The sequence below is a fragment of the Loxodonta africana genome, chromosome 3 (assembly GCF_030014295.1).
Source record: "Loxodonta africana isolate mLoxAfr1 chromosome 3, mLoxAfr1.hap2, whole genome shotgun sequence".
NCBI lineage: Eukaryota > Metazoa > Chordata > Mammalia > Proboscidea > Elephantidae > Loxodonta > Loxodonta africana.
Genome location: NC_087344.1, coordinates 118,165,872 through 118,181,577, shown reverse-complemented (window position 1 = coordinate 118,181,577; position 15,706 = coordinate 118,165,872). Strand labels below are relative to the sequence as shown.

The 15,706-nt window shown below is 39.1% G+C and overlaps 1 protein-coding gene across 4 annotated transcripts in view; it reads right to left on the bottom strand.

The window, feature by feature from the left end:
* The window catches only part of ACADM (acyl-CoA dehydrogenase medium chain), a 65,385-nt gene that overhangs the window by 30,235 nt on the left and 19,444 nt on the right, over positions 1-15,706 (bottom strand). For all 4 annotated transcript variants that reach the window (XM_023549473.2, XM_023549472.2, XM_003411129.4 and 1 more), the window contains 2 exons: positions 12,080-12,210; positions 6,872-6,980 (listed from right to left, as the gene is read on the bottom strand). In XM_023549473.2, coding sequence (XP_023405241.1) covers positions 6,872-6,980; positions 12,080-12,210 — 240 coding nt within the window. The remainder of the gene's footprint in view (positions 1-6,871; positions 6,981-12,079; positions 12,211-15,706) is intronic.

Sequence of the window (15,706 nt, the reverse complement as noted above, 5' to 3'; positions counted from 1 at the left end):
ATTGCTTTGTATGTAATCGATTCACTTGTTTTTTCGAGTCTTTGTTGCAAGAGGGTTCAGCGGAAGCTTCTGCCTAGTCAGCCATCTTGGTCCCACCTCCATCTTTGCGTTTTAAAACTTTAAAAAGATCTTTTGCAGCACAAATGCAATACATCGTTTGATCTTGACTGCTGCTTCCATGGACACTGATTGTTGTTCTAAGTAAAATAAAAGTTGATGACAACTTCAGCTTCTTCTCTGTTTACCATGATGCTGTTCATCAGTCCAATTGTGAGGATTTTCGTTTTCTTCAGCCACAATCCATACTGAAGACTATGGTTTTTCACTTTCAGCAATAAGTGCTTCAAGTTGTCTTCACTTTTGGAAAGTAAGGTATGTCATCTGCATTATCACAGATTGTTAATAAATCCTCCTCCAATTCTCATGCCCTGGTATTCTTCATATAGTCCAGCTTCACGAATTATTTGTTCATACAGATTCAATAAGTAAGGTGAAAGGATACGATCCTGCCATACAATTTTTCCTTTTCACGACCAGTGGGACATATATGTTCCACCTCCATTTTCTACCTCTTGGGTTTATCGGGGAGGTACTTTTCCATTAACACTACATGCAGCTGTCAGGAGGGGACTTGTTTAACTGTTTAAAGCAGGAAAATGGGTGTGTACCATGAATTATTATTTTTACAGGGTATTGTATGAGGGGATGCATACAAGTGTATCCTGTAGGGTCATAATTGTCCCAACCACCTGCATTTGAGTCTACAGGGACATCTGTATCTGAAGGTCCAATATGGCATATGCATCCCACCAATCCTATCCCCAACCCCCAGTCACGAGGGACACATGTATCCACCTTAATGACCAGAGGCACATATGTGTCCCACAAATCCTACCCCTAGAATCCAGAGGGACACACCAATGATTCAGCATGCACTCCATTAATGAAAAAATTATCAACAAAAAAAATTTTTTTTAATTTAATTGGTTCATGAAATCATGCAGTATCCCCTTGTTCTGTTCAAAAGACTGCCTTTTGGTCCACGTACATGCTCTGCATGAGCACAGTTAAGTGTTCTGGAATTCTCATTCTTTGTACTATCATCCATAATTTGTTATGATCCACACAGTCAAATGCCTTTCTGTCGTAAATAAAATACAGGTAAACATCTTTCTGGTAGTCTCTATTTTCGGCCAAGTTCCACCTGAAATCAGCAATGATATCCCTTGTTCCATGTCTTCTTCTGAATCTGGCTTGAACTTCTGACAGTTCCCTGTCTATGTATGACTATAGTCGTTTTAAAATTATTTTCAGCAAAATTTTGCTAGCATGTGATACTAATGATACGGTTAAATAATTTCCATATTCTGTTTGATCACCTTTCTTTTAAATGGGCACTACAAAGCAAGGGGTCCTAATTTTACACCAAATACACTATCAAACACAACTAAAAATGTACAAACAGAAGAAGATACATGAGATAACTGGGACCTCCTAAAAATTAAATACTTATGTTCATCAAAAGACCTTACCTAAAGAGTAAAAAGAGAACCTACAGGCTGGGAAAATGACATATCTGACAAGAGTCTAAACTAAAATCTATAGAGTACTTCAACAACTCAACAATGAAGACACAAACAATCCAATCGAAAAATGGGCAAAGGACATGAAAAGACACTTCATCAAAGAGGACATTCAGGCGGCTAACAAACACATGAAGAGATGCTTGTGATCATTAGCTATCACCAAAACTAAAACCAAACCCACTGCTGTTGAGCGTATTCCGACTCATGGCAACCCTATAGGACAGACTAGAACTACCCCGTAGAGTTTCCAAGGAGTGCCTGGCAGATTCGAACTGCCAACCTCTTGGTTAACAGCTGTGGCACTTAACCACTACACCACCAGGTTTTCCCATTAGCTATTAGACAGATGTAAATCAAAACTACAACGAGATACCATCTCACCCTGCAAAAATGGCACTGATGAAAAAACCAGAAAACAACAAATGCTGGAGAGACTGTTGGGAGATTGGAACTCTTATACACTGCTGGTGGGACTATAAAATGGTAGAATCACTATGGGAAAATGGTATGGCGCTTCCTCAAGAAGCCGGAAATAGGAATACCTTATGATGCAGGAATCCCACTCCTAAGTATATATCCTAGAGATATAAGAGCAGTGACACAAATACACATATGCACACTCATGTTCACTGCAGCATTATTCACAGTAACAAAAAGATAAAAAAAGCCTAGGTGCCCATCAACAGATGGATGGAAAAACAAATCGTGGCTGCACACAAGGGACTACCTCACAATGATAAAAAAATAATGATGAGTCTATGAACATTGTATAACATCAATGAAACTGGAGGACATTATGCTGAGTGAAATAAGTCAAATACAATAGGGCAAATACTGCATAATACTACTTTTATAAAAAGTCAAGAATAGGTATACACACAGAAAGCCAACATTCTTTGATGGTTACCAGGGATGAGAGGGGGAAGAAGGGGGAATCACTTACTAGATAGTAGACACCTGCTATTTCTGGTGATGGAAAAAGCAATACACAATATAGGGGAAGTCAACACGACTTGATCAAGGTAAATAACACATTGAGAGGTACGTAAGAATAAAGGTCAACTACAGTAGATGCTATAACACATACAGTTTTGCAATAGTAACAACATGCAAAAAATATGTGAGCGGTTACGTATGTAGATATGTATGCTATATGAGAGTGAGAAGGCATATGAGAGTACATTTGCTTGCACACATAGGTATACTTGTGGGCATATGCAGATACATGTTTGTATGTGCTGCATGTATATATTCACATATACAATAAAGCACATATGGAGCACAGTTATGGATACCTCCTAGACATACCCAAACATGTTGTGGGATTGATTTACTGGGTGTAAAGGCTCAGGACCATAGTCTCATGGGACAATTGATGTAACTTAGCTCATAGAGATAATGTTCTACATCCTAATTTGGTGAGTAGTGCCTGGGATCTTAAAAGCTTGCTGTCTTTCCGTCTGGAGCAAAGAAGAGAGAAGGAAACCAAAGACTCAAGGAAGACATTAGTCCACAGAACTAATGGCCTACACAAACCACAGCCACTTCTACCCTGAGACCCAAAGAATTACATGGTGCCCGAATACCACTACTATGTGACCAATGACCAGTAGAAGGTCCTGGTTAGAATGGGAGAAAAATGCAGATCTAAACTCAAATTTATAAATAAGACCAGACTTACTAGACTGATAACAACTAGAGGAACCCCTAAGACTATTGCCCTAAGATACCCTTTTAACCTGGAACTGAAGCCACTCCGGGAGGTCACCTTTCAGCCAAATAGACTGGCCTATAAAATAAACAATAATACTGTGAGGAATGTGCTCTGCATTGTGATGGATCCCTTTTGTGTGCCCTTTCTAGCCGTGGTCTTGTAACTCCCACTCAAGCAACTGGGTGGGACTGTGTGATAGGGTAATTGTGGACCACCAAAGGGATTGGTCAGTTTTGCCGTCCTGCTGGGCTTAAAATGAGCCACCCCAAAGACGAGAAAGAGAAGATACCACCACCACCAAGGAAGAACAGCCAGGAGCCAGAATATCCTTTGGACTCGGGATCCCTGTGCCGAGAAGCTCCCAAAACCAAGAGACAGAGAACTGTAACCCTGAAGGCAGCGAGAAGCGGCAGCAGAGACCCTGCAGCAGGAGATGGCATGGTGGGCTTGCTGGCCCACAGAGAAAGCTTAAAGTCTTTGGGCAGAGGCCGAGGGCCAGAGAAAGGCATGCCTGTGAGCATGGCTGGGAAGAGGTTGTCCTGCATGTTCCTGAGCCTGAATTGTAACCTGTTACTTCCCTAATAAACCCAATAATCGGGAGTATGATCTTTGAGTTCTGTGTGTCCACTGCAATGAATTACTGAATCTAGCAGATAAGTAAAAGAGTGTTGTGAAAGGGATGGCTGGTGTCAGAGTTGGTAAAGATGGAGAAGAAAAGAGGCATGTCTGACTGCTGTTTCATGGGAATCAGCCTTGGACTGTTGATCTTGATTCTCCTTCCCCTTTGTGAAGTCAGAGGAGGTCAGACACTGCTCCCATGCTGTTTTCATAGCTCCTTTAAATAATCAACTATAGGAGACCAAATGGTCAACATTTACACAAAAGCGAAGATGAGAAGACAAGGAGGGGCAAGGAAACTGGATGGATAGTAACAGTACAGGCAGGGGCGGAAATGGTGAGAGTGCTGACACATTATGGCAATTGTAACCAATGTCACAGAACATTTTGTGTATGAATTGTTGAACAGAAATCTAATTTGCGTGTAAACTTTCACCTAAAACTTAATACACCCTCTCCTCACTTATAGACATGGTTAGGTTCCGAAGACCAAGTTGTTATGCAAAACTGGTATTATGTGAAAATGGAGGATGACCACACCAGATCACAAAATGGAAGATGGCTACATTATTACATAACTGCCAAATTATATCATTACATAAATGCCAAACCACTGAGAATCATGACCCAGCCAAGTTGACACATAACCTTAATCATCCCAGCCAGTATTACTCTTGCCTTGTACCCTGACATTGATTACTTCCATAACTATGTCATTAATGCACAAAATAGTTGGATAGAAGATTTTTTACTATTGTTGTAAATGCAAAATGTCAGATAATGAGATAGTAAGTGGTGTAAAATACTCCATAAAAAACAAGAAATGCTTATGGTAGCAGTATGGAGTCCCTGGGTAGTGCAAACGGTCACGTGTTTGACTGCGAACCAAAATATTAGAGGTTTGAGTCTACCTGTGCTGCAAAGGAAAAAGTTACAGCTTCTGAAAGGTCACAGCCTTGAAAACCCTACAGAGTCATCCAAGGTACAACAATTGGTCTCTATTTGCCTGGAGCAACACAGAAGGATGGAGTGTCAGGAATAAGAGGAGGAAACAGAACGTGTAGCTAATTGCCTCCATGAACAACTGCTTCCTTTCCATGAGACCAGAAGAACTGGATGTTGTCTGGCTACCATTACTGAATATTTTGATCAAAGATTGTAGAGAAGAATCCTGTTCAAAAGGGAGAAAATGCAGACCAGAATTTCAAGTTCTCATGGACTCCAGAATTACTGGAGCCACGAAGGATGAATTAACCTCTGATACTACTGCCCTGAAGTAATCTTTAAACCTTGAACTCAAACTAAAAATACCCCTTGAAGTCTTCTTTAAACCATATAATCCAAAAAAAAAACAAGAAAAAAAACCAAACCCGTTGCCATCGAGTCGATTTCAACTTATAGCGACCCTATAGGACAGAGTAGAACTGCCCCATAGAGTTTCCAAGGAGTGTAGATTCGAACTGCTGACTTTTTGGTTAGCAGCCGGAGCACTTAATCACAACACCACCAGGGTTTCCATAAAATAGTTTAGTTTAAATATCAAAGAACGTCTGCCTTGAACATTGTGCTCTTTTAAGCACTATTTATATGGGATCAAACTGACAACAGCAACTTGAAAGATTAGACAGGAAACTCATGGGCAGTGAGTTTATGTTAATGTAGATAAGGAAGGTGAGAATGGTTGTACAACTTGAACGAATGTAATCAATGTCACTGATGTAGCAATTGTTAAATTGGTCAATGTTCTGCTGTGTATATTCTCAACAAAAAATTTTGAAGAAATTCTCATAAATATATATAATTTTTCATAACGGGATGTGTTCTGTACTTTTTTCTATCTTTATAACCCTTACTGCTCCTTTCACAATGATGGTACTCCATAAATATTTGTGGTATTGAACAAGACTTTCTTTAGAGATGACTGTTTCCTGGTTTTCAGATTTCTGAAATGTTACTAATAAATATACCTTTACATAAACAAACAAAATAATATAATGGGCACTAATATCTCTTCCAGTTGGTCGACCAGGTAGCTGTCTTCCAAATTCCTTGATCTAGATGCGTAAGCACTTTCAGCATTGCAACTGTTTGTTAAACCATCTCGACTGGTAACCTTTAGCAAATCTTAACTTCCATAACTCCTCCCTTACCTTAATAAACATCATTTGGCTATTGATGTTTTCTTTTTCACAAAGAAAAAAGATTTTTACCGTTGTAAAATTGAGTATCCTCTTCCTATTCTCAGAGATGTAATCTTAAATCATGCTTTGTTAGCTCTCACTAGGAATATTTCAATGATTTCATTTCTTTCCTTCTTTGATTTGTCAAGTTTTAAACTCTTTTCTCTTTAGTCTACTCCAAATGCAACTGTTCAACATAGTCAACACATTTAGATAAAATTCTTTTCAAGTATATTAAGTGACTTTTTCTCATTTAAACAAAATTTTCTTGCCTTTCTGTATCCCAGGTTCTTTACTATTCTAACACTTTTCTCAGATACATATAGGTTTTACTCTGAGTGTTGTATGACCTTGGGTGGTCAATTTTCTTCACATTGTTATAATCCATAAAATGGGTACAACGCCACTTATCCTACCTGAAAGGTTGCTGTGAGGATCCCACAGGAAAAGAGTGGAAATCTCCTTTGACATTTCTGAAGTTCTATTATAGGGCAGACCATATAAATATGATAGTTTGATTTCAGCTTCATCCTTTATAGTTGCTACAAATAATGACTTGAAATTACTATTCTCAAACTTAAATTCTTTGGCAAATGTTTCACCTGATACCATCAAAACATAGCTTATTTTTATTCCAACTTAATACAAAAAAAATTTTTCAGTAAAAGAAACTAGAATAGTAATTTTCAAATTTATAGTTAAAATAAGAATTGAGGGCTGAATTACTGATACGTACACACACACACACACACACACACACACACACACTTTACCTTTCTTCCAATATGGATTCCTGGAGTATCTGCTTCCACAATAAATCCTGTAAAGGCTTTACGAGCAGGAGTCTTAGGATTTGGATCAGAACGGGCCAATAAAAAAAACCTAATAAACACACACATAAGATGATGATGATAATGATATCAGCAGAATACGTACAGTGATTGCTCTCAGTCAGTCCACCCAATAATTCCATTTATTATTACCCGCATTTTACAGATGATAAAATGAAGAATCAGGGAGGTTTAAAAACTTGCCCGAGTTCTATACCTAGAATATGGCGAAGCTTTTTAACTACTTTATATGGTATTCAACTTCTTTTGGTAGTATGAGTTGTAAGTCAAAACCTCTTATATCAAGATAACGTAATAAAAGAAAGTATGTACGAGTTGGAACTGGCACCTTTCTTCCCCCAAACTAGTTTTATTCAAGGGACAAGCTATCTGGGAATGGAGAGCAAATAGAGCTGCATGTGAAAAGGATATTCGCTAGTTTCCCCCTCCAGAAAGATTCTGAAATGAAAGATATAAGGAAGAAAAATTATAAAACATTTTTACAATTCTAACTCAAGTTCTACATAGCTTGAGTACAGGAGAATTAAAAAAAAAAAAAAGGTATTCCTCCTTACACAATTTATTTTCTATGCTTAAAACCAATGTATTTTCATTCATTCTTTAGAGGTTTATTTAACAACACTAAAAAACAGTCGAATTTTTTTTTAGTTTTATATATTACCTAATTTGTCTTACTACATGAAAAGTTGTACTTTATCAGTTCTTAAAATTATGAAAGCATCTAATTGCATTGTAATCTCTCTCAGCTTGTTAAATTTTAATTGTTTCTTCACTTTTTTGTATTACTTGCTGATATTAGGATGAAAAGATAATGATATAACACTCCATAATACTGGACATTAAGGATACTCGTAAATGACTGATGGATATGACAACTGTTTAAAATAAAAATATAACCCTGAGTAGGCTCATTTCCAAGAATGGTACTTTATTTCCCATAATACTGCACTGCTCATAGACATATATTAACCCAAAAAACCAAACCCAGTGCCTTTGAGTCAATTCTGACTCATAGCGGCCTGACAGGACAGAGTAAAACTGCCCCACAGAGTTTCAAAGAAGCGCCTGGCGGATTCGAATTGCTGACCCTTTGGTTAGCAGCCGTAGCACTTAACCATTACACCACCAGGGTTTCCATACATATACTGAATCAGAATTTTACAGAAGAAGGCAGAGGCCACTCAGTTCATTATTTCAATGACTGAAAATGTGTTTCTTTTAGGAAGTGTCTATGGTGGCGTAGTGGTTAAGTGGTATAACTGCTAACCAAAATATTGGGAGTTTGAATCCATCAGGCGCTCCTTGGAAACTCTATGGGGAGTTCTACTCTGTCCTATAGGGTCGCTATGAGTCACAATTGACTCAACAGCAGTGGATTTGGCTTTTTGTTTTTGGTTTAATGACGGATAAATACATAATTTTCCATGATAACTTAACGCATTGGATAACACTGTTGGTGGAAAGCTTAACCTTATGTTGAGCTAAATTCTGCAGTTTTCTAACTTTCACATACTAATCCTAAACTGGCTTTTTGAAGCAATAGTACAAACCCGTTCTTCTTTCTGTGTAATATTCTTTCAAAACTTTCAAGATTCTTCTAAAACAACCAAATCTAATTCCTTGATTCCTTGAAAAACATGTTTTCTAGGCTCCTCCTAATCCAGTATACTTACCTGGTACTGGATTTATTCCAGTTTGTCAAAACATTTCTAAAAATGTACTGCCAAAACTGTCACCAGTTTTTCTTGTTTTATGCTGTATTTCTATTATTTCAGCTTGAAATTACATTAGCATTTTAAAGCTGGTACACTACACTGTTGATTATTACTTATTAAACTTTCCTCATGTGTTTTTCACAAATAATACTATCAAAAAACCAAAAACCACACTCGTTGCCTTTGAATCAATTCTGACTCATGGCGACCCCATGTTACAGAGCAGAACTGCTCCACAAGATTTTCTTGACTGTACTCTTTATGGCAGCAGATTGCCGGGCCTTGCTCGCATAAAGTTGCTGGGTAGGTTTGAACAGCCAACCCTTAGGTCAGTAGTTGAGCACAAACCATTTGTGCCACTCAGGAACCTTTAAGTATGTCTTTATTCAACATTTTATATTTATACAAATAATTTTTTGATCCTTTGTTGAACTTCATATCATTATTTTGGGACCTACATATTTGGACCTTTTAGAGTTTATTAAAGTAAATTCTGTCTTCTTTAGATGATAACCTGAGTTTTAAGATTACTTCTGCTTAATGCTCAGAGTGAGAGAGATGTGTTATACTAGTAGTTTTTGTTTTTCTTCAGGGCCTTAGAAAGTTCTAAAGAAATGCTGGTGTAGGCAATGGGGAGTAGAGATGTAGGTGTGGTAGATGGGGCTCTAGTCTTGCTAATCAGATTCAACCAGAGTAGGTGTTTTCATTTTATTTTACAAATCAAACTTCTAAGAGTTAATTTGAAGAAACAGTTCATGGGCTTTAAAATATTTTTGAAGATCACTTAACTATTTATAATCTCTTAGGGACCTTCTACTTCCATAAATATAGTTTAGCTTAATTGTGGTGGTTTAAAAATAAAGGGAAGAATAAAGATAAGTGTGGTGTGATTGACTAATGACTGATTACTTTTGTGTGGCCTTTCTAGCCATGGTCCCATAACTCCCACCAGATGATAGGATAATCCAAGAGGATTGGTCAATTTTGCCTTAAAAGAGAGCCAATTCCAGAGCAGAAGGGAGAGCTCACCATCACCACAGAAGGAGAGACTCGCGGCAGAAACCTGTAGGAGATGGTGCAGTGGGCTTCCCAGCCCACGGAGTTAGAAAATCTAGTGCCTCTGGGCAGAGATTAAGGCCAGGGAGAAGTTCACGCCTGACCTGTGAATTTGGGACTTGCCAGCCTCCGCAACCGCACGACCCATTTCCTTTATATGATTCGTAAATTCTGTGAGACGTTGCAGGGAATTAGGGAACTCAAAGACAAGAGGGACAGTCCTGAGGCAAGAGGGAGTAGTTGATGTTAGAGATGATGGAGTGACACAGCAGCTTGGAAAAATTAGACATTTGGGACATTTTTAACCCCTACCTCATAGGAGCCAACTTTGTGCTGATTCTTATAAAAGAAATTATTCATTTAGTTGGTGCCAGAATGATGAGTTTCACTGCAATGGCTCAGAATCACTGGAATATATGGTTTTGGAAAAAGGGGATAAATGGGAGAATGAGAAACCTTTGGTTTCTGGATGGGATAAAAAACACCCACGGATGGAAGCAGCTGTTTTGTTGCAATCAGTTACCCAAGACAAAAGCTATTCATGATTTAGGAAGGGTGGATCTAACTCCTGAGGAATTGGCTAATTGGAATCAGCAAGAGGACCTGTTGGTATGCTCACCTGAGGTGGCCAATTGGGTCCATGAAATGAGTGGATATGGAGGTGCTGCAGCAATGCAGGGATGGGCTGAAACTAGACACATTCCCTTGCACACTCTGAGGCACAAAATGCCAATAAGGACTACTCGGTCTGCCAGCAAGAGGGACAGAGGTTGCAGATGGCTATGGGGCAGATTCCCCAGGGGGAAGGCCCTGCACATAACTGGCAAGTTGATTATATTGGACCAATGATGCCGGTGGCACCAGGTGGCTACAAATGGGTCCTCACAGGAATGGATACTCTGAACTAGGCTTTGCATATCCTGTGACAGATGCAAATGCCAAAAATACCATTAAGGGATTGGAACAAAAGATGCTGTACAAATCTGGGGCACCAAGTTGTATTTCATTAGACAAAGAAACATACTTTGCAGCCCACAGGGTGCAGCAATGGGCCAGGAAACATTATATTAAATGGACATACCATGTTGCATATCACCCTGAGAGTAAGGGTTTGATAGATAATTGGGATGGGCAATTGAAACACTGGCTATCTAAGATGGGGGGCAGGTAAAGGCATGAAGTGGCTGGCTTACATACTTTCATGAATGTGCTTACATTAAATGAGGGGAACAAGGGAGGATCCCCACTGAATAGACTCCTCCTTTCCTGATGGGTCTGGGGAAGAGAGGGTGGGGGAAGATGTTGATAGGATTATATGACTCAGCTGTTGGTGCTGTTAAAAGGGTTAACTGTGATTGTAAAAACTGTAATTGTAGAAGCTGTAACTGTGAAAGAGTTGACTAAGGGGAAGGCCCTGCTGAATTACAGTACAGTGGCCAAACCTAAAGTCCTTTATAAAGGTTTTGCTTCTGCTGACACTTTGTGAGGCTCATAGCAACAGAATAATCTTCTCTCAGTTAATTTTATTAGAGGCCAGAGTGGGTGAAGCTAAGATGACTGTTGGAGAACCTGATCAGATCAGATGAACACCTACCTGTAGCCGACTTCAATGGCTAGTACCTGAGTAACCTCACCCTGTGGACTCTCTGCCCTACTGAAAGAGTAATTGTTACTGACTGTTTTGGACTGGTAAAATCATTGGGAGGGGAAAATTATCCTCCAAATATGAAAAGAACCATGGCTAGGAAAGCCAGTGGGTAGCCTGTGGTGTGACCGATTACTTTTGTGTGGCCCTTCTAGCCATGGTCCTGAAATTTCCACCCAGGTGACTAGGCAGGGCTGTGTGACAGGGTAATAGAAGGGGACTGGTCAATTTTGCCTTAAAAGAGAGCCAACTCCAGAGCAGCTGGGAGAGCCCATAGCCACCAAAGAAGGAGAGATCTGCAGGAGATGATGCAGTGGGATTCCTGGCCCGTGGAACAAGAAAGCTGAGTGCCTTTGGGCAGAGACTTGAGGGCCAGGGAGAAGTCTATGCCTGACCCACAATTTTGGGACTTGCCAGTCTCCACAACTGCACAAGCCATTTCCTTCATATGGTTCATATCAGTTCTGTGAGACGTTGCAGGGAATTAGGGAGCACAAAGACAGGAGGGAGAATACTGAGGTGAGAGAGAATAGTTGACGTTAGAGATAATGGATTGGTACAGCGGCCTGGAAAAGTTAGATGTTTGGGATATCTTTAACCTCCGCCTCATAGGAACCAGCTTTGTGCTGATCCTTATAAAAGAAATTATTTGTTTAAGAGGAAACCCTGAACATAATTAAGAAACAATATACAGACGTGTTGTAAATAACATACCAATTAGCTTTTCCTCCATTGGTTATCCACATCTTCTGACCATTAATAACATATTCATTTCCTTTCTTTTCTGCTTTGGTCTTTATAGCAGCTACATCAGAGCCTGCTCCAGGTTCTGTTACACAGTAGGCCTTGAAAATATGAAAACAAGAGAAAATATTAAACTCTAGTTATTAAGTTATGAATGTCCGAAACAAGGATTTTATTTTTTTAGGCCAGCATTTTAAAGATTTTAAATTACCTAAAAATAAAATAATCTTACAGGACCAAATAAACTGCTCAAATGTGATACATTTAAAATATAAAATTAGGTACAGGATGTCAATAAACCATATCAAAAATTAAAATGCTAGATATGTCCAATCAAGTTAATTAAATTCAAATTCACATGCACTCATTCATTCAACCACTTACTGAGTATCTACTATGTGCTTGGTTTTATGAACCAGAAGATGGAGAAACGAGAGATGAAAGATCTCCTGTCCTCAATATTTTCACAATGGAACAACGTATATAAGTACAATATCATATATCTAGTGTGGAAGGCATACATGCACAAAGGGCTTGAGAAACTAGCTTAACTTCAAGGTGTCAGGAAAAGCTTCCCAGAGTAAATGATGTTTAAATTAAGTTTCAAAAAGGAAAAGGGGTCCTTTGGAGGGAGCAGGAGGAGGGTGGCAGGATGACTATTCCAGGCAGAAATAATTTTATGTGCAATGATACCAAAAGAGGAGGCAGGGTTTCCTAACATGTGAACTCTGTGCATGTAAAGAAATGGTAGAAAATAAGTTTGGAAATAAAGGAAGAAAACAGATGACAAAGAACCCTTTATGTCACAATAAACCACTGCCATCGAGTTGAGTCAATTCCGACTCATACTGACCCTATAAGGCAGAGTAGAACTGTCCTACAGGGTTTCCAAGGAACGGCTGGTGGATTTGAACTTCCAACCTTTTGGTTAGCAGTCATAGCTCTTAACCACTGCACCACCAGGGCTCCTTATACCACAATAAGAAGTTAAAGTTTATCTGTTAGAAGCAGGAGAGCCTTTTAAGGCTCTTAAACAGGAATGACAAGATGCACGCAGTAATGGATTAAAGGCGGTAGTGGGGTGCAAGTGTTAGGTTGTGTCAGTTCAAGTTTATGAGTGGCAGATACTGCGAATAAAATGCCTGAAATAAAGTGCCTTGCTTTCAAGGCGCTTATAATCCAAAGGAGAGGGAAACCTTAACAATTAATTTGAATTCAAACTAGTTAAGATATTTAGGAATATTAGAAATGACTACTTGTGGGGAGATGGAGGCGAGGGGTGATAAAACAGGTAGAAAGAAGAGTTAGTGGCAAAACTTACTGGAAGAGGTAAGTCTTGAAGGACAAATAAAAGTAAGAAAGGCAGGCTGAAGGCACAGAGGAATAAAGCAGCAGTTGTACTGGCAAAACTACCAGCAGGTCTGTATTGGGTCGCGATGAGTAGGAATCGACTCGACAGCAACGGGTTTTGGTTAGAAGAAATGCAGTTCTAAAAAGTGGAAGGGAAAAAATAACTTGGTTTAAGACACGCTTAGCTTAAGGTACTTTGGTCTAGCCAAGACGAAATGTTTACCAGATGTGCATATACAAGTGTGAAGTTCGGGGAGAAGTCAGGGCAGATTCTGAAGAGTTAAGACTATTCGAATGAATATACCAGTCATAACATTAAATGGGGAAACTGACTTGGTAAAGACTAAGTTTTGTATCATTAAAAATGCAAATCCTATAAGCTGAATTAACAAATGTACAGTATCTAAGAGTGGTGATGGTACCACCCTACTCTGTACCAATCAGATCATGCGAATGTACTATATTTAGGTTATTTTTGGGTCAGTGATTACTAGTGATGGGATTTTACCACGTCAAATGAAAAAAAAAAATGACAAAATTGGGGAAAAGATAAGATTCACATAACAGCTATATTAAAATATCTGAAGGGCTTATAGCCAAGGGAAAGAATTTGACTTCACAGTTAAAAAACTACACTGAAATCAATCATTCCAACATTTATTGAACACTTATTATATGGTGTGAGGTGGTGAAGTTATAAGAGGAAATGGTACGATCCCTTCCCTCAGGAGCATGCAATCTAGAATAGGGCTTTCTAACAGTCAGAGGAGCTCCCTAATAGAGCTGCTTCAAAAGGTGGTGACTCCCAGGCATGTGACGTATGAAAAAATGAGCTCAGAGGGTGTTTTGACAGGGATGCCTTAGAGGAAATTCAGGCATCACGTGAGTTAACTGAAGTAGTTTATTCTCCTTTCTGGAGATGCAATAACAGAGATTCATCACAGAATAAAGTATCATACAAACGAGCTCTCCAGAAAAAGACAACCCTTTTTAAATTTTGTTTTAATGACGTTTGGAAATTTCCCCCCTAAAATATGCTATTAGATGTATCTCTGCTTTATAACAGGCAAAGTTTTTAGAGCTTATGAAGTGTTATGGACCTGTCTGTTTCTGGGAATAACGGCTTGTTACTGCTGGTTCTTCGCATCTTCTTTGATTGCTTCTTAGTAATGAAAGTTAATTTTTTTTTAACTCTCTTTCAACAGAAATCTTCCCTTTTTGTTTCTCTTGCACCTGTTCCCTTCTTTATCACACTGTATGGTACCACACAGTATTATATACAGTATTATTGTTATTTGTTGTGTTTCTCTCTTATTGCAGTCTCAGAGCTTCTTGAGAGTAGGAATGGTACTTACTCCACTTGGTATCCCTAGTGCCAAATAATAAGTGTTTAATAAAATTATAAATATCCCACACATTTCCCATCCTCATTATTCTAACTAGTTTGACTTATAACACCGAAATGTCGCCACACAAACTAGAAAATCAAATCAGTAACTTATTTTATGCATAATTCTAAGGCAATGCCCTGGTGGTGCAGTGGTTAAGAGCTCAGTTTGCTAACCAAAAGGTCAGCAGTTCGAATCCACCAGCTGCTCCTTGAAAACTCTATGGGGCAGTTCTACTCTGTCCTACAGGGTCTTTATGAGTCGGAATTGACTCCACGGCAACAGGTTTGGTTTGGTTTTTGGTGTGACCAAGGGTTCACCCAGTCTTGTTCACTACTTTATTTCCAGTCCAACTGGTACAGAGTACTCAAATATTTGAATGAATGAGGGTAGTTTCATGCCTTTCTTTATGCTACCATCTTGAAACAGGCTGCTCAGCCATATCTTGCACAGTACCTGAGCCAATTTTTTTTTTCCTTCTTCTTTCTTCTTTCTCTCCTTTCCCTCCCCTAGCCCATCCCTGCCTCCAAGTAAGACCCCGATGTTAGCTCCCCAAATGGTTAAGTGTTAACCAATGTTTCCTCTAAGACTGTGGAAAACAAGTGATATTGGTCTAAGCTTGTCAAATAAGACGAAGGATGGCACCAGCTACCCCCTGAGCTGATGGGAAAATGGCAGGAAAAGATCAACATGTTTGAGATACAACCACCAAAACCAAACAGAAGGAAGAGAGCGCACATTCCACAAGTCCCTAAGACTTATGGCCCCTTTTCCCTTAAAAACCCGAACTAATCAGTAGTCTGGTGAGACAGACGACTTTAGGAGGAGATCATTCCCTTCTGTCTCCATATACTGGTAT